We start from the raw sequence: 19689 nt of genomic DNA, 5'->3' as shown, positions 1-19689 counted from the left end.
TACTTGTATATGTATTTGCCTGTCTATTTCTCTCTCTCTCTCTCTCTCTCTCTCTCTCTCTCTGTGTCTATCCCTCTCTCTGTCTGTCGATCTATCTATCTATCTAGACATCTATCTATCTATCTGTCTCTCTGTCTCTCGAAAGCGCTTTGGGAAGTCTTGACTTGAAAAGCGCTATATAAATGCAGATCATTTCATTTCTCTCTCTCTCTCTCTTTCTTTGTCTATCTATCCATCTATCTAATGGGTGACCCCTGTCATGTACCCCAAGACCAGACGCATTTGGCGTTTTGAATCGATTGTTTCGGCAGGATCCTCCGCTCAGGACCAGCCAATCCGTGTCGGTGCCGTCCCCGCCTGACAAGAACGTGGCCTTTGTCTCGGTTCTGCCGCTCAATCACATGACCGTCGACAGCTTCGTGAGCATCCCGCACGTCTCGCGTCTTCGGAAAAAAAAATAGATCCCACCTTGTCTTCTTTTTTTTTTAAGGACCTGGGACCGTCCACCATGAGAGGCCGGGGCCACTGCAAGAACGCCTTTTGCGACTACGTGTATAAGAACCGACACAAGCCCTTAGTGTGTCCCAAATGCGGTTGCCAACTGCCCAAGGGGAAGCCGAAGACCACCAAGGTGAAATTCAACACATGTCTCTTATGTAGTTTGCGGAAAAAACCCTCTCATGGTTCCCGTAATTGTTTTTTAGTGCGTAAAGCAGGGGTGTCAAACTCATTTGAGGGGGCACACGATAGAACAAACATTCTGTCGGGAGCCGGACTAGAAGATTTGAGATAGAAAAAGAGATAAAGAAATAAGTGAAAGAGGAGAGAGGGCGGGACAAAGAAAGAAAGAGAGAGAGGGAGAGAGCGTGAGAAACAAAAGATAAAAAAGTCCTGAGAGAGGGGGAAAAGAAAGGGAGAGGAAGAAAGAAATCCAAAGAGAAACAGAACGACAGAAGGAGAGAAAAGAAAGCGCAAAGGGTAGGAAGAGAGAAAGAATAGAGAGAGAAGGAAAAAAGAAAGTTACAGCAAAAGGTTTTAAGACACAGAGAGAGAGAAAGAGACAAAGAGCAACAAAGGAAGAGAAAAAGAGAGACAGAGAGTGAAAGAGACAGAGTGGGAGAAAAGGGGTGGAAAAGAGAGAGAGAGAGAGAGAGACAAACAGAGAGAGAGACAGAGAGACAGAGAGAGAGCGAGAGAGAGAGAGAGAGTGAAAGAGACAGAGAAAGTGAAAGAGACAGAGAGTGGGAGAAAATGGGGTGGAAGAAAGAGGGAGAGAGAGAGAGAGAGAGAGAGAGAGAAATACAAGTACAGTGTCTTTGTTGGAGGCACCTGGCTTTGGCAACATCAAGTTGTCATATTTCAACTTGCAGCTTGTTTTTCTCTTGCGCTTCTCTTAGTGTTGTCTCGCGGGCCGGATCTGGCCCGCGGGCTGCCTGTTTGACACCTGTGCTGTAAAGGTTGTTTTTTTAGCATTCTGTAATTTATCCCTTTACATTTTTTCAGGGTTGGAGGCAGGGATCAAGTTGTTGTTTTTCGTTCTAGCATATAGTTGAGAGGATAAAAATGCAATTTGCATCTAGAAATTCTTTCAAATAAATACGAGGAAATAAAAAAACATCAATAAAAGATGAACAAAAGAATATAGAAATCATAAATTAAAACAACCAGTTGAGGGTGTCCCCTGCCCACTGCCCGAAGATAGCTGGGATGGGCTCCAGCACCCCCGCGACCCTACTGTGGATAAGCGGTGCAGATCATGGATGGATGGATAAAATAAAACAAATTACATACACGCACACAAATTCATAGAAAAGAATAATAGAAAGATTTACAAAAAAAAATACAAGATAAATCAATTTGTAAATATTAATATCCATAAATAGAATTAATAAGATACGATAAAAAATGAAATAGGACATTTCTATCAGTCCTCCTAGAATTAAACACACAAAAAATACATAAAGAATATAAATATACAGAAAATTGACAAATACCATTAAAAAAATATAAAATTACCATCAAAATTATCAAATACAAATTTAAATATAAAATCATAAAATTTAAATGAATCCCCCAAATAAATAGACAAAAATATTAATAGAAAAATAAAATGGAAAAATGTTAAAAGATACCAAATAAATACATACAAAATATAAAAATGGATAAAAGTTAAAATACAATAAAAAATAAAATAAAGATCATCATTATTTTCTTAAAGCACACATGCTAAATAATAAATCGAAAGTAGAAATATAAATATGTTACATATTACAGAATATGTACAAAATAAATCCATAAACATGAATTATTATTTTTTTTAACGTTAATAAATAAAAACAAAATAAAAATAAATAAATACAAATACCTAAAAAAAAATATGAAAATACATCACGATAAAAATATATTACACTCACAAATTAGAAATATATAAAAAGAAATTAAAAAGAACATGTTCTTTTTAACCTCAAGAAAAAACAGAAGATATGTGCACTGTCAGGACCAGAGCGGAAAACGGACCCACTCGAGTAACGCTTACCACACGTTTTATTGAAGGAACGAGGAAGGTGTTCGCTCTCGTACTCGGCTTGTGATCCGAACACAGATCTGGCGGTGTCAGGGGCGGAAAACTGGTCGGTAGCCGGGACTGGGAGAGCAAGACGTGGTCGGGGTCGGAAACGAGTCGTGAGCCGCTATGGGAGAGCAGACGTGGTCGAGATCAAAAACGGATCGTAATTCGGGACGGGAGAGCCGACGTGGTCGAGATCAAAACAGGTCGTAGCGGGAGACAAACAGGAGCAAAAAACGGGACATGGGTGAGTCAGGGTCGGAAAAGGGCTTGCCGTGTAAAAACAGGGATTCGCAGACGGACCGACAACAGGGGACTGACAGGGCTGGATTCAAATAGTGAGAGGCAGCCAATCAGGAATGTTCCAATGATATGAAATCACGGAATGTCATCGAGCAACACAGTCACCTTTTTGTTCCCTCTTTCTCAGAAGCCGACTCGATCGGTGGATCCCTACCAATCCTTAAGTCCTGCTCAGAAAGAAATCCAACGTCAATCCACCCTGCATCTCATTCGCCAATCCATCCAGATTCCAGAAAACGAGTCCGAGTTCCAGGAAACGCTGGCGCTTATCCAGGATCTCAACACCCTTCAAATCCTTCTGGTCCAACCCGGAGAGGAGAAGGAGGACGGAACGTTTGAGACCGAAACCCTGGTGCAGTCCGGCTGGCCTCAGTTTTTTGAATCATCGGCCACTCTGTGTGGCCTGTGTAAAAGGCCCCTTTACAAAGGAGATCAGAGGTAAGGAGACACGAACAGAACGATTCTGCTTCTGATATTGTATATCAGTACAGAAGACCCCGGTATATGACATGATTCTGTTTTTAGTTGGGGATTACTTAGTGAAAATGCAGAATACCTATAGTAATAAGCACCAAACTCCGTTGCATTTCTATAGCGCTTTTCAAGTCAATGAAGACTTCCCAAAGCGCTTTACAATGTGCTTCACACTTATCCATTCACACACACACTCACACAGCAATAGGAAGTCAGCCATGCAAGGCGCCTACTTGCTTATTGGGGGCATTAGGGATTCAGTGTCTTGCCCAAGGACACTTCGACATATAACACGGGGGAGCCGGGAATCGAACCTGCGACCTCTTGATCCCAAGAGGATTTTTGAGTTTTTCCTTGCCCTCGTGTAGATTTTAGATCAGGGGATGGTGTCATAATAGTCTGTAGTTTGCAATAAGCTGTGGTCTGTGCAGCCCTTTGAGACTGTTTGTGATTAAAGGGTGTCACAAATAAACATGACTTGACTCATGTTGAGGTTTTTGAGTTTTCTCTTGCCCCCATGTCGGTTTTAGATCAGGGATGGTGTCATAATAGTCTGTGGTTTGCAATAATCTGTGGTGTCTGCAGCCCTTTGAGACTCCTTGTGATTAAGGGCTGTACATGTCGTAAAGAGGAACCGCAAGCCTTTTTCAACCCTGACTCCCACCTGTCCCATTTTTGCCCCCGTCTGTCTCTGGCTACGACCTGTTTGGATCCCGACCACGTCTGCTCTACCGTCCCGACTTACGACCCGTTTTTGATCCCGACCACGTCTGCTCTCCCATTCTGGCTTACAACTCGCTTCCGACCCCGATCATGTTTTTTGCTCTCAGTCCCAGCTACCGACCCCTTTTTCCGTCCCCGACACCGCCATCGCTCGCTACGAAAGATCCACTTCCGTGTTCGAATCACAAGCCGAGTACGAGAGCGAACACCGGATGGTGGGCGCAGCCCTTCCTCTTCAATAAAACTTGTGGTCAACGTTACGCAAGTGGGTCCTGTTTCCGTTCTAGTCCTGACAGTGTATTATTATTCATATAAATGATATATTTAAAATTAAATTGTATTTTATTCTATTCAACTAAAATGCTAAAAACATTTCAAAAAAATACATTTTTATATGTCCATGTAACACTTACCGTATTTTCTGGACCATGAGGCGCACCTTCAAAATCAGTCCCTTGTGAAATATTTTTCACATTTAAGACGCACTGGACTATAAGTCGCATGTCATGATTACTGATGTGACTCAGCTGTGCCCCCTCATTTGGCGCCACCCGCCGCGGGTTCTGATTGGCTCCCTGTCACTATTTGAACCCTGTCCAGTCAATCCCCTGTTGTCAGTCCGTCTGCGAATCTCCGTGATACAAGGCAAGCCGTTTTTGACCCTGATCCTCGCCTGTCCCGTTTTTGCTCCCGTTCATCTCCGGCTACGACCTGTTTGGATCCCGACCACGTCTGCTCTACCGTCCCGACTTACGACCCGTTTTCTGCCCTCCCATTCTGGCTTACGACTCTCTTCCGACCCCGACCACGTTTTTTGCTCTCCTGTCCAGGCTACCGGCTTGTTTTTCCGTCCCCGACACCGCCATCGCTCGCCATCGGTCTACTATCTTTTTTTTTAATGTTTATTTGCCCTTTTGAGAAACATATCTATGTGTTTTAACAAAGCACGATAGCAGGACAAGAAGCCTGCTGGCTTGTTACCGAGACGCTGATCCAGACGGCCTCCCTGCAGCTCAAAGTCTGCCTCGGTTCCAAGTGTCTGGCCCTGCATAGCTTCACCGACCTCCACGCAGGTAAGTTAAAGACTACTTTATCAAGATGTCCACCTATCATTTTCCACCATTTTAAAACACAATTTTATGGTCACTGCGTCATGCTTTACTCGGAACGTTCAAGAAAAAATGTAATACCACAAACACTGTTAAGCCTAATATACACTGGAGATCTAAATAAGAGAACATCACGAATAATTTTCAAATAATACCGACTTCCTTGTGTTAGGAAATAAATATTAAAATGTACCGTTTACCAAATTGTTCGAATGAGTTATCTGACGCCATTACCGTTCACCCAACAATGCGCGCTCGTTTCTTGATGGAAAAGATGGACAAGAATAGCTGACATTTTCACATGGGGGCAGATTTAATTTCATTAGTAATTTAATTAAGTGAACTCCATCGAATATGGTCGAATTAGTTTTCCGGCTCCTCCCATGGGCGTGCCAGGGAAGCCCCCCTGGGCTTCACCACCTCCTCGCCGAAGGACGTCGGGATATCTGTCCTTGTGCGTCTGGCCTTCTCCGTCAGCACTCAGAAGAATTCTGTTATCAGAGATACGCCTGATGCATTCCACACAGCCTAACCTTCCAATGTACCTTGATGAAAAACAGTCAGTGAATATCTTGCATTCAACTCAATAAATGTACCGTATTTTCCGCACTATAAGGCGCACCTAAAAGTCTTGTTTTTTTTCAAAAGCTGACCATGCGCCTTATAACACAGTGCGCCTTATATATGGCTCAATATTAAATTCGCAAGGTCTCGCAACTACGAGAAACAGCCGCCGACTCCATTTTTCGCGCTGTGCATACTGGGAAATATTAAACGATTGGTAGTTGCCGGGGCTCGCGTTGTATTTGTTTACTAAGTGGCAAAATGGCTACCCCATTAAACTGCTTAATTCATATTCAACAAATACAGTATTTGTCTGAATCCAGGGTTATGACTGGTGAAGATGTAAAGCACAATTTACCTTAAACAAATGCAGAATTATTCAGAATGTCACGTTTGAGAGAGAGAGAGAGAGAGAGAGAGAGAGAGCGAGATTCTCTTTCATACGTGCATTTGTATAAAAAATGGCTCCTGTTAAGAGACACGCGTACAACGCCGAGTTTAAACTCAAAGCGATCAGTCACGCAGCACAACACGGCAATAGAGCGGCAGCGAGAGAGTTAAACTTAAATGAATCGATGGTACGGAAGTGGAGAAAGGATGAAGATAAGCTCCGCCAAGTAAGGAAAACTCAACAAAGTTTCCGTGGCAATAAAGCAAGATGGCCAGAGTTAGAGGAGACACTCGAACAGTGGGTTGTTCAACAAAGAGCGGCAAGCAGAAGTGTCAGTACGATAACTATACGTATGAAGGCAACAGCGCTGGCACAAAAACACCGGACGGGTCGGATGGCCCATTCACTGAGATATGGTCAATTCGAACACAGCAGAAGAAGAATTCGAGGGATTCGTCGATGAGGAGCTTATAGAGTGATCTTTGTTTTTCTTTTGTGTGTTTACGTTTTACATTTTACAGTTATTATGTTATTGCTTTGCACTCGTTGTTTTTGCACATTACGAGTGTCACTTTATTGCGATTGCACTAACGTTTCATTTAAAATAACAGTATCAGACGTTTTTTTCTTTGCGTGTTGACTAAATGGACAAAAAATAAAATGATATGTCGATGTTGTTCAAAGATGTGTCACGAAAATGCTTTACCTCAGAGAAAATAATAAAACGGCTGTTTATTTATTTTAGGAGTGAATGGAGTTGTGGAAAGCTTGTTTGTTAATAAAGTTTGACCTTTTTGAATATTTTGTTGACATTCCCTTGAACGTGGCAACATCTAGAGGTTGCATAAAGTAACTACATTCTCTACTGTAGTCAAGTCGTCACATTTATTTACCGTAAATAGCCCTTAATCCCAAAAATGACTCGAAGGACTGCACAGGATTACAATTACAAAATTGCACAATTACCTGATCTTAAACCAGCATGCACTTATAGCGCCTTATAATGGGGTGCGTCTTATGTATGGCATAAGTTTTAAAATATATCATTCATTGAAGGTGCGCCTTATAACATGGTGCGCCATATAGTGCGGAAAATACGGTAACTTGTATTTGATCGTATCGAATCCTTTATAGTCAAATGTGTAAAATCCTTCACCTTTAAGTGCTTGTTTTTTTAATCAAAATGAAAACTTTGCAATTTAACGAACGCTTCCAACTGCATTCCCATGTCGGTTTCATTTCGAATCAGCGAGCAATGCAAAGTGCGTGATCCTTAAAGTCCATGAAAACATTGCGCCATTTCCCTTTGAAGTCTATTGTATATTCGTCACACATTTCTCACGAGCTCGGTCTACATTTACAACGAAATAAAAGCTTATTTTAAATTCGGAAAAAAGGGAACAAGAAGCTTCTTGTGTGTCTTTCGTCATCGAGTCGACAAAATAGCGCCTGGCTTATTTCATCTCCTCATATAGCCCCGTTTCTGTGAAAAGCCGTGAAAGCGATTTCTCTCAGCCGTTATTTTATTTGATGTTTTTCTTTTTATGGGGCAGGTTTGTTCAACATTGGAAACAGACTTCTCGTGAGTATCGATCTCTTTTTGAAGATCCGGGGCAAAATCCGACTGGGACAGCAACCCTCCCAGGCTGCCGGGACCTTATTTGACCACGTTTCCAACCACCCTGGTACAGAATCACAGTTTTTATACATACGGGTGCTTAAAATCCTTAAAAATGCTTGTTTTTTTAATATTGTTTGAAAAGCGCTTGAATTTGAGACAAAGCGCTTGTAAATGTTTGCAATTGTTGCCATGTTTCTTAGGTGAGGTGTTCAAATAAGGGTTTTAAACTCACTTTAGATGTCTAGATAGATGTCTAGATAGATAGATAGGATACTTGATTCATCCCCGTAGGGAAATTCACACTTCAAGCAGTATCCTTGTGTTGAAAAATAAAATAATAAGATAAAAGAAATAGAATACAGAAATAGCCAATATAACTTCTTGATATAGAGTATTTCACTAGTGCTACATAAAATACACACTGTAATACAAAGGGGTAATATGCAAATGTGGGGGTGGGGTTTCATGTGGGCTTTTACAAAAGTGGAGTTAAAGAGGTTTTTAAACTGTTTTTTATTGTTCTAAAATAGGTATAGGATTACAAATGAAGGTTTAGGCCCCTTAATAGTACCGTAAATTCCGGACTATAAGCCGCTACTTTTTTCCCAAACGTTCAACCCCGCGGCTTATTCAGTGATGCGGCCAATTTAGGTCATTTTTCTAACGCGACGCTTGAGTACGAAAGGTAAGATTTAGACTTGATGGAATATATGCGCCGAGGAAGACTGCAACTTCTTAGCTTGTGCACAAATTCAATTAGCGTAGAAATATTCTCACCATGCAAAATGCAAAAAGAAAGGCACACGACGCAGCTTTCAAGCTAAATGCAATCGAGCAGTCCGATAAAGAAGGAATCAGAGCTACTGCACCTAAACTTTACTTTGCTAGCGTTTTTTTTAAATAAGGGAGCGTGTTACGTCGTCTATATGACAAAGTCTCTTTCCCATACTTGGGAAGACGACTTTGATGATGTCAGTTATAAGGAGGAAGATGAGGATGGTTTTCCGTGATGGGGTTTTGGGGTTTTTAAGGGTTATTGATCTATCTTCGTTATTCATTATCCATTATCTGTTATCGGTCAGTTCATAATACGCTACAAAGCCTAGGAGCCGGGACACTTACTCTCAGCCAAAAGGCCAAGCTAAGGTCCTAGTCCTAAAGCCATGCTGCGATCATTGCGAATGCACCGTTCCCGGAGGTACTGCAATACCGGGCCGATGCGTGGAGTGGACAGAGTGATGACTACAAGTACGGTATGTTTTTTTTAACAGAGCCGATTACTGTGTTGCGAGCGTGTTGCTAGTAGCGTTTTGCTACCCTTCACAGGCACGGTTTGGGATGAAAGTTATAACATTATTATTAAAGCTTTGAAAACTCTCTCGGTGTACCGTCTTTCTTTGTAAATATGTGTAACCGTGTATAATATGTATTTGCAACTGTATATTTTTGTAATGTATTTTTTTAGAGACTTATTCTGATATGTTTTCCACGGGCGAATCAAAAAGAAGGGGCGAAAACAACGGGGTGTGAAATAGGGTTGTGGATAGAGTAACAGCTAGAGTTAGGTGTAGGTTTAGGATATAGGGTTTGAGCTCCATATTGGGGTTCTAAACTGAATTCAGGGTTCCATAATAGGTTTATAGCTAGGGTTACAGTTTGAAACTGGGTTAGAGCCCGGGCTAACAGCTAGTGTAGTACTAGGGTTAGGAGCTAGGGTTCCGGCTAGGGTTTTAAATTTAGTATGGGGGACATTTTGATTTGATGCTAATCCGATGAAAAGGAAGATAGTGTACGAGGATTACTGTGAAATATGTTTAACTTCTTTTGTATCCATATGATCAAAATTACAAAAAAAATGCTCAGATCTCACGCTTAAATGTTTCTGTTTTTGCTTCATTAGTCCATTCGCTAAGTGAAGAGGAGAGGGCCCAAATTCAGGAGTTCCTCCTGATTGGCTACTGGGCCTTCGAGAGCCTCACGGTGCGAGACTACAACGATATGATCTGCGGAGTTTGCGGCGTCGGACCCATCATGGAGGTTGCCAGGCGACACCCAAACAATGTGCTGGAGCTCAAGAATGTCGAGGTAAGGGGGGAAAAATGGATTTGTACGGGTGTTTAAAAAAAGGCTGGAATTTTGGGTGAAGTGCTTGTAAATGCTGGAAAGTGTCGCCATGCTTCGCAAAAAGTCTGCTTAAAAATGACGCTGCTCTCTAGCGGCTTGGCTTTTCAATTGCATTCCTCCCCGTGATTGACGGCAGCTGGAATTAGTTTGTACGATATTGTTCTATGAAGCGTCATCAACTCTTTAAAGTCTTTTAAAGAATCTAGAGGAATTAGTCCATGTTTTTACCAATGTCATACATAGCAAAACAGGAGGTTCAACAGTACTTTTTTTTCAATATTTATATGTAATTGCGATATTTAATCCCTCTTACCCTCAAATCAAGTCATTAATTTAGACATCCGAATTAAACAGCAGTGGTAGTTATCCACCAAAAACGCTACACATCTTCTCTTTCCATATCATTGTCAGGTGGCTGGAGTTTCCTTTAATCCTTGGGGAATGATGACATGGTTGTCCGCGGCAACCAAAGGGTCTGTGTTGCGATCTGGAACTATTCTCCACAGTATGGTTGCCTGGTGCTGTTGTCTAGGAATAGAGGGCTCACATTTTACGTAACGCAGCCCTATTCTTGTTTTCTTTCGGCGCAGTAGTAAATATGTGCTCGTTTTTGTAATCGCTATCTTGAACGGCCACGTGATTCAAAAACAAATGATGTAAACAACTCTGAGCAGAACCTCAACAATGCTGTCTCTCATTGTTGTGGTAAAAAAACTGGATATCACATTGTTTGACTTTTAAAGAATTTATGTTGGCCTGGAAGAGGGATGGGTGCCACCAGGCTGTACCTTCACAAGACACAGCACAGGAAATAATGCCCCTATGAAAATAAGTATTAATCTCAATACTTTGTTATGTACCCTTTGTTGGCAATAACTGAGGCAAAATGTTTTTTGTAACTCTTTACAAGCTTTTCGCACACATTTTCTGATATTTTGGTCCATTCCTCCATGCAGATCTCCTCTAGAGCAGTGATATTTTAGGGTTGTTGTTGGGCAACACGGACTTTTTACTTACTCCACAGATATTCTATAGGGTTGAGATCTGGAGGCGGCCGAGGCCACTTCAGGACCTTGAAATGCTTCCTACAAAGCCACTCATTTGTTGCACTGTCTGTGTGTTTCGGAACATTGTCATGCTGAAAGAACCAGTTAAAACTCATCTTGGATTCCTCTTGCTGATTGAAGGGAGATTTTTACTGAAAATCTTTTGATACATGGCTCCATTCAATCTTTCATTTACAAAGATCAGTCGTCCTGGGCCCTTTGCAGAAAAACAGCCCCAAAGAATGATGTTCCCACCCCCATGCTTCACACTGGGTACAGTGATATGAAGATGCAATTGAGAATGATTTCTCCTCCAAACAAGAGGACCTGTGTTTCTAACAATAAGTTCTCTTTTGGTTTGATCTGACCATAACACATTCTCCCAGTCCTCTCCTGGATCCATTCCGTTTTTTTGTGATCTTTTTCAGTTCACCTGGCCCGAGTCCTCCGCGTCGGCCGACGTCTTCGTGGACGACTTTTGGCTGACCATGGAGACCGAAGCCATCAAGCAGGCGACTTTCCCCACGGACGTCCCCATCACCCGCTTGGACGTTTCCATTATCGCTCCCTTCATCCCTCCGTTAATGAGGGGCCCCACCGTTATTAACACTGAGAAGGACAAAGGGATTCAACGAGCGCAACTGCCGCCAGGTACAATTCGCAATGATTTTAACCGTCAATTTCAGCTGAGAGTACAGCATTGCACCGGTCGATTGTTTTGTAAAATAGTATATACCGTATTTTTCGCACTATAAGTCGCAGTTTCATACCTGTCTACCGGTACGTTTTTGCTGTACAAAGTACGTTTATGATGCATTTTAAGATGTGTACCACGTACGAGAAAATCCGTATGGAAAAACGTCAATAATGGGTACCATCCGGTAAACACCGACTACAGTGGGAGCTCTGTTATCGCGGTTAATGGGGACCAAAACCACCCGCGATAAGTAAAAATCCGTAGTAGCGGCGCACCTTCGAAAAAAAAAGATATATGTTATCATTATTATTATTATTTTTAATTTTATTATTATTATTTTTTTAGACTCGTTTAATGGGGACCAAAACCACCCGCGAAAAGTGAAAATCTAAAGTAGCCACGCCCCTATTTTTATTTATTTATTTTTAATTATTTTATTCTATTATTATTTTTTAGACCTGCGAAGCTCTGAACCCGCGAACGTGGAACCAAGAAGTAGTGATGCCCCCTCAAAAATGCTTTAAAAAAAAAAAAAACTAATTTTAAAAAATATATATATATTTTATTTAATTATTATTTTTTTAGGCCCGCGAAGCTCTGAATCCGCGAACGTCGAAGCGCGAAGTAGCGAGGTCCTACTGTATCATGAAACGGCAAATCAATCAAGTCAAACGAGTTCGAGTTGTGTCGTGAAAGGAAGTCCGTCTCTTTTTAGAGAACCGTTTTTTTTTTCGGCTCAACTCATTAAAAAGAGGCAGCTCTCAAAAGGCTCACTTGCTTTGACACATTATATTACGAATGATGATGTTGTATAAAGAAATGAAGAAGAAAAGGAAGTATAAAAGGAGGAAATGAAAAAAGACAGGTTTGTGGATATCCTTTTAATCAGTATATTACCAACAATAATTGAATGCAGAAAATGAATTCATCATTTGAATCAGAAAATTCTACTTCATTCTATTTGCATGTATTTTTTCCTTCTACAGTGAACGTCCATTTATAATGAACCTTATTCATGTCGAGCAACTCAGTATTTCACGACAAAATGTTCATTAACAATATACATATATGATATCACGAAACACATGTACAATATAACATGTTAAACTACACGTTTGAAAAAGAAATATGGTGTAAGATTATCTTGTATTTTGTAAGGGAAACTATGACAGTTTGTAAGGGCATGGAGCCCTGGAGCGCCACCGGTATGCAGTTTTTTTTCCTAGTTTGGCCAGGGCTGCGACTTATACTCCAGTGCAATTTCTATGTGAAATTCTTAACACATTATTATATAATTTCACTTGTTAGCAGCACGGCGGCGCAGTGGTTAGCACGTGTGCGGCACAGTTCTAAGGTCTTGGGAACATCCTGTGTGGGTTCAAATCCAGCTACGGGACTTACTGTGCGGAGTTTGAATGTTCTCCCCGTGCTTGCGTGGGTTCCCTCCGGGCACTCCGGTTTCCTCCCACATTCCAAAGACATGCATTTCAGGTGAATTGGCCGGTCCAAAATTGTCCCTAGGTGTGACTGAGCGAGTTGTCTGTCCCTGTGTGCCCTGCCATTGGCCGGCAACCAGTTCAGGGTGTCCCCTGCCCACTGCCCGATGATTGCTGGGATAGGCTCCAGCACCCCCGCGACCCTACTGAGGATAAGCGGTGCAGCTAATGACATGAGACTTGTTATTGTCACACTAAACCTTATGTGTGAAATTATGTACACATGATTAAATCAAACACATGTTTTTTTCACAATTAACCACAAGAGGGTGCTCTAGGCCCGTGTTGATAATTTCAACAATGCTGGTAATTTATAAAGACGACTGAGAAGGGGCTGAACAAAAACGGCACCGAAAAGAAAATCATATTCTGCAGATTACAAATTTCAAATAGTGACATATGTAATAGAAAACTGTAATCGAGCAGCAGAAAGAAAGTTTGGTGTTATTGAAAAGCCGAGCTGATGCTGAGTCTGACTTTAGCCACTCGGAAGAGGAAGCATCCTAATATCACTGTACCCACTGTGAAGCATGGGGGTGGAAACATCATTCTTTGGGGCTGTTTTTCTGCAAAGGGCCCAGGACGACTGATCTTTGTAAATGAAAGAAGTTGGGGGAGTTGTTTACCGGTAAAAGTGACAGCAAGCATAAAGATTTTATTGGATTTAGGGATTTGGAGTATAATGGATAGTTTGGGAAGCATGTTCTTTAAGCTAGAAGTATCGGAATACCTCGTTACGCCATTACTGACATTACCAGTTATGTCATTGATGTAACGTTAGAATACCAGACTCTTAATCTCTATTTTATTTTCAGTTTTCAAGATGACGTGCATGTTTTTGTTGTTATATCATCGAATGAATGTCCCCCCAAAATGCGACTTGTATATGTCCTTTTTGGCTGTTGCGACTTATACTCCAGAAAATAAGGTAAGGATGCTATTTCTTGTTTCAGACACGCCTTCGATTTTGGTGCGCCTTATTCACGACGGCGAGGTGAGCCTGGACAAGATTGAAGACTACAGCGAGGACCAACTGAGAAGTATTTTGGAGCGTTGCGGGGTCAGCGTCTCTCCGGGTACTAGTAAGGTGGGTGTGCATCACATTTGTGTTTTTTCGACCACTGTGCCGGGGCCAGTATTGGTTACTTTAAAAAGCAATTTGTTATAGTTACTCACTACTTCTTTCAAAAAGTAGTACAGTGGAACCTCGCTTCTCGACCATAATCCGTTCCAGAACCCTGTTCGAAAACCGATTTGTTGGATCACCGAAATCGTTTTTCCCATTAAAAGTACCGTGTTTTCCGCACTATAAGGCGTACCTAAAAGCCTTTCTTTTTTTCAAAAGCTGACCATGCGCCTTATCATACAGTGCGCCTTATTAATGGATCAACATTAAGTCGCAAAGTCTTCCAACTAACTTGCAGCCGCCGACTCGATTTTCCCCCGAACGCCAAGTAGTCCGCAGTGTATGCTGGGATTTATTTACCGGTGTTTCATTGGCTAACCAATGTGTCAATCATCATTTGAATCGATCACTAGTGGCTAAAGTTATTCGGAGGTCAAGGGGCGGATCCTTTTTATCATTTACAGGCTGGCATTGGCTTAACCAGCAAAACAAAGCCTGCAATTGGCCGAAAAAGATGAATGTGTATAGCATGTGGTTGATGGCATACAGAAAGCATTTTTTACTATACTGTATTTGTAAATATTTTATTCTCCTGGATTTACTACACTCACAGATATAAGAGGACATTGGCTGCACATTATTATGAACACAACGACTTCGGTGAGCTACTCCGGCTATATATTATCCCTGTATCTGGTTTCAGACTGAACTCGATGTTTCTGTGATAAGCGGTGCAGATAATGGATGGAATGGAGTGTCTATTTTTAAATTAAACTCAATTCCAAGTGTTTATTGTCATATGCAAAGTAAAGTTGCTAGAAAATAGAAACTAAGGAATGGTTGGCATTTCTTGAATCCCAAGACTTTAACCTTCCGAATTATGGAACGATGCATTTGAGTGACATCTTACGGACACCGCATCCGCACGTGTTCTCGACACGTATTTGCGTCTTTGCAAGCTTTGGGAATGTTAAGGGGGTAAGAAGTTGGACTGAACCATCTGACTGTTTTGTCCACGTTCCCATTGTAGCGCCTTATAATCCGGTGCGCCTTATGTATGTCAAAAATAGGACCAAAAACTATTTTTTCGGGGTGGGCCCTATAACCCGGTGCGCCTTATAGTGCCGAAAATACGGTAATGTAAAATCGTTTAAATCCGTTCCAACACCCTGAATGTTTACCACGAACGTAAACATGAAGCTAACCCAGGCTAATTGTACGTTCGCGTTAGCATCATCTTCAGTACGAAAGATGACGTTAACATGAACGTGTGAAAATAAAAAAAATCAGGTCGTTTACACGTCATTTAGCACCTGGGTCTCCACAAAAAGTGGTGAGCGGTTAAAGGATAAAGAAAAGAATTATGAATAGGATTTCTTACCTTTGTGAAGGTCTGCAGAAGCCATGCTCTATTCCCTCGAAAGAAGGGAAACTCGCACACCTTCTTCATATTTTGCTCTTATTTCTTTCTTAAATGCAATAGTTGTGCACACTACTTTTCTTTTTTCACCTGTAGCAACTTTGCTGCTTGCACCGACCTTCTTCCGAGGCATAATTAGGGGCTAAAACACTCCGTTCACCGATATCTAAAGCGAAAGCAAAAAGAAGTGCGCGCGCACGTCATAACAGTTCTTCAGGAGGGGTGGGGGCCATCTACACCCGTACGCCGCTCAGCGTCGCACCCTAGCGTACCGGCGTTGGAACTCCGATTTTTTTGAACGAAAAGAATTTCTCGAAATTTTTGGTCGAGAACCGATTTGTTTGAACTGAGAGGCGTTCGAAAACCCAGGTTCCACTGTAACTGAATTACTCTATAACAAGGGTCAGGAACCTTTTAGAGCCATAAAAGCAAAATATGGTTTCAAAAGAAAAAAATGATAATAAAAAAAAAATATTCATCGTTTTATCGCCCAGGCCTACCCGGGGGTCTACTGTAATGTCGACCTGGGTAACTTTAGTGACCGCAATGCTTCCTTTTCTGTCCCCGTTAGAAGGACCTGCTCACTTCGTTGACCTCCATGTTTTCACTGGTTCACAACGGTCTCGCTACCGGCCCCGAACCCCTTCCGAACCTCACCGCGGGCAAGCTGTCCAAGGTCTGCCCTCACAAGGTAAAACAAATCCGTCTTTCGGGACGCGTAACCCATTATCCCTCGGTAAAAGAAGTATGGCCGTTTTCTTATCAGGTGGTTTGCGCTTCCAAATACTTGGTGAGAAGCGAGACGGCCCGGGACCACGTGGACCTTCTGGTGTCTTCCCGATACTGGCCCCCGGTCTACGTGGGGGACTGCGCTCGACAAGTGGCCCTTTGTACCGACATGCGCTATCCGGAAATGGCCGCCCGCATGTGGGGCAGGAACCAGGGTTGCTTTTCGGAACCTTTTGAGAAGCCGGAGGTGAGCGTTTAGTTAGGAAATTGGTAGAACCGGGGGGGGAAAAAATATCACTTTACCCAGTGTGAAGCATGGAGGTGGAAACATCATTCTTTGGGGCTTTCTGCAAAGGGCCCAGGAGGACTGATCTTTGTAAATGAAAGAATGAATGGGGCCATGTATCAAGAGATCGATCTGCATCTGCCGTTGTAGTCTCATTCTGATACTTTGGCAATTTGTGGGGAAATATACATTCTGTTTTTCCTCATATGGATTTAGGGATATTTAGGCATATACCTTGAAATGTTTTATTATTTGACTATTTCAATTCACTTGGAAGATTTACTCGCCTCCCTATTTATAATAATAGTCACGATCGTCAATTGGTTACACTTGGCACGAGTGGTAGTTTGTGCGCCTTCTTCATAGTTCTGGACACTCGCAAGCTACGTTTCCATGGTTATCATGTTTTTGCCTCTCCCTTTAGCATCACCCATTATTAATGAATCCAGTACTAAAATACTGTATTGTATCATTGACTCACGTTGTTTTCCCAGGTACACACGAATCAGGGTCCCTCCGCGTCTGGATGCGCTGATTATCTTATTAGCCTCACGTCCCATTCACGCCATTCCTGTAAACAATATTTCCTACCAGACCAGGGTACCCTGAACTTTCACTCATTGAACTTAAGCCTACTCGTTGAAAATCTTCATTGCACTCAAGAAATGTACCGTAAATTCCGGACTATGGAGCGCACCTGATTATAAGCCGCACCCACCACATTTTAAGAGGAAAAACGATTTTGCACATACACAAGCCGCACCTGTATATAAGCCGCATGCGCCCACATTTAAAAATGTAACAGAAACACAAAATTAACCCAAACCCGACTTCAAGTCCCACGATTGAAACTAAATGTCTTTCATTAAAGTCCACAGTCCAAAAATCACAGCCGCCAAAATGAACGGAAAATGATACCGGTACTTAAAGTTTGATGCAGACCTGCAGAGTCCGGGTCCCTTTGAAAGTAATCCAAGGAAAAAAGTGTATATTTCCAAAGGTAAGGGTGGGAAAAATATATCAGATGAACACATTTACTCACGCAACTCCTTTTTCTTTAACCAACTTTTGACCCCCTCTTCTTTCCTTGTGTGTCCCTCACATTTAGCGGTCCCCACTTAAACTTGGCACCCCGCGTTTGTTCCGTCCCTCCTTTTTCATTCACCCGTGCAAAACATATCAGAATAATTGTCTAAAATAAATACATTACAAAAATATACAGTTGCAAATACATATTATACATGGGTTACACATATTTACAAAGAAAGACGGTACACCGAGAGAGTTTTCAAAGCTTTAATAATAATAATATAGTTTGACAGGGCAGTTAATGGTAGCAACACACGAGCGTCGCTAGCAACCGTTAGAAAAATGACATAAATTGGCCGCATCACTGAATAAGCCGCAGGGTTGAAAGTTAGGGGAAAAAGGAGCGGCTTATAGTCCGCAATTTACGGTAACTTGTATTCATCTCATCTCATCTCATCAGCCGTACCGCTTATCCTCATTAGGGTCGTGGGGGGGCGGGAGCCCATCCCAGCCATCTCCGGGCAGTGGGCAGGGGACACCCTGAACTGGTTGCCAGCCAATCGCAGGGCACACAGGGACAGACAACGCATTCGCTCATTCACACCTAGGGACAATTTGGACCGGCCAATTCACCTGAAATGCATGTTTTTGGAACGTGGGAGGAAACCGGAGTGCCCGGAGGAAACCCACGCAAGCACGGGGAGAACATACAAACTCCGCACAGGAAGTCTGGAGCTGGATTTGAACCCACAACAGGTTGACCATGACATGAACTGTGCCGCACAAGCGCTAACCACTGCGCCGCCGTGCTGCCCTAACTTGTATTCAATCGTATAAAATCCTTTATAGTCAAATGTATCAAATCCTTCAGGAGGTAATGGAAAACATTTTTTTTAGAAAGTGCTTGAATTTGGCCACGGAAAATGTGTACCGAATCACTTGAAATTTAAATGTAGTTTGTGGGTTTTCTCCCCTTCAGTACGTGTCATACCCCGAGCTACAGGAGAAGCCGTACGACGCCGAGGTGTCCACCACGGCGGACCAGCAGGGAATCCACCCCCTGACTAAGTCCTCCTCTCGTTGGCTGGCGCAGCCCCCGACCCCCAAAACAGACCCTCCGGAACACCACTCCCTGTCTTTGTGCAAAGACCTGGATTACCTGAGCGGCAGCGTGACCCAAACGGAGCAGGAAGACCAAATCGTGCGTTCCAACAACCCCGCGCAATACTACCTGTACAACCGTCTGCTGGATTTCCTCCGCAGTCGAGATATCGTCAACCGGCAGATCGAGGCGGTGGCCAAAACCTGCCGGGCCGGAGAAGTCATCGTCCGGGATGCCATGTACCGACTGGGAGTGGCGAAGGTGAAACAGTTGAGGGAGGAGATAACCGAGACGGAGGAACCCCAACGAGGGACGGAGACGGACAACGAACTCCTGCCTCGGTGAAAGCGGTCGAGGGTAACTTTTCTGATCCGGCTGTATTTATTTGTATTTCTTTTTTTTTTTTTACTCTTCGGTCAGGTTACAACAAATGTCGCATCACCGAATGAACGAATCGCCTGAAACGAAAAAAGGTTTTGAAATAAGGTCTGCCCGGACGCCCATCTTTTACGTCGGGCGTACAACTTACACAACGTGTCCGCCCGCGGGGCCGACAACTTTTTTTTTTCCAAATCAAACGTTTGCTTTATTCCGATTTCGAAATCTTCGTCCGGTTGGGAAATGTCAGAATTTCGGTTCGTTGAGCAATTTGCATACTCGGCAGCCAATCAGAAGCTTTCGGAGCAGGACGTCCATCGGCCCCGCCCCAAAATATACACAAAGGAGCAGAGAGAATTGAAATGAGAGGGGACACGTTGTTTATTTCATCCAAACATTCAGTTATCCAGGCAACAGTGGCATTTATACTGTCTTCGGTCAGCGATGTTGTTTTTCTCTAGTGGGGCGCTCGATTCGAGTTGCCCTGACCCAGACAAATTCTTAT

General features: G+C 42.6%; 1 protein-coding gene across 2 annotated transcripts in view; it reads left to right on the top strand.

The window, feature by feature from the left end:
• hmgxb3 (HMG box domain containing 3) overlaps window positions 1-19689 on the top strand; it is a 59727-nt gene that overhangs the window by 11590 nt on the left and 28448 nt on the right. The window contains exons 10-20 of one of the 2 annotated variants that reach the window (XM_088343891.1): window positions 312-419; window positions 491-631; window positions 2997-3307; window positions 5012-5139; window positions 7684-7815; window positions 9652-9836; window positions 11350-11572; window positions 14068-14201; window positions 16232-16351; window positions 16427-16636; window positions 18684-19163. In XM_088343891.1, coding sequence (XP_088200017.1) covers window positions 312-419; window positions 491-631; window positions 2997-3307; window positions 5012-5139; window positions 7684-7815; window positions 9652-9836; window positions 11350-11572; window positions 14068-14201; window positions 16232-16351; window positions 16427-16636; window positions 18684-19151 — 2160 coding nt within the window. In that variant the 3' untranslated portion in view covers window positions 19152-19163. Of the gene's footprint in view, window positions 1-311; window positions 420-490; window positions 632-2996; window positions 3308-5011; window positions 5140-7683; window positions 7816-9651; window positions 9837-11349; window positions 11573-14067; window positions 14202-16231; window positions 16352-16426; window positions 16637-18683; window positions 19285-19689 lie in introns of those variants that run through there. The other variant, XM_088343890.1, reaches the window with a different exon arrangement.

This window comes from Urocampus carinirostris, chromosome 9 (genome assembly GCF_059441175.1).
Source record: "Urocampus carinirostris isolate Australia breed hairy pipefish chromosome 9, RoL_Ucar_1.0, whole genome shotgun sequence".
Lineage (NCBI taxonomy): Eukaryota > Metazoa > Chordata > Actinopteri > Syngnathiformes > Syngnathidae > Urocampus > Urocampus carinirostris.
This window is presented reverse-complemented; position numbering and strand designations above follow the sequence as displayed.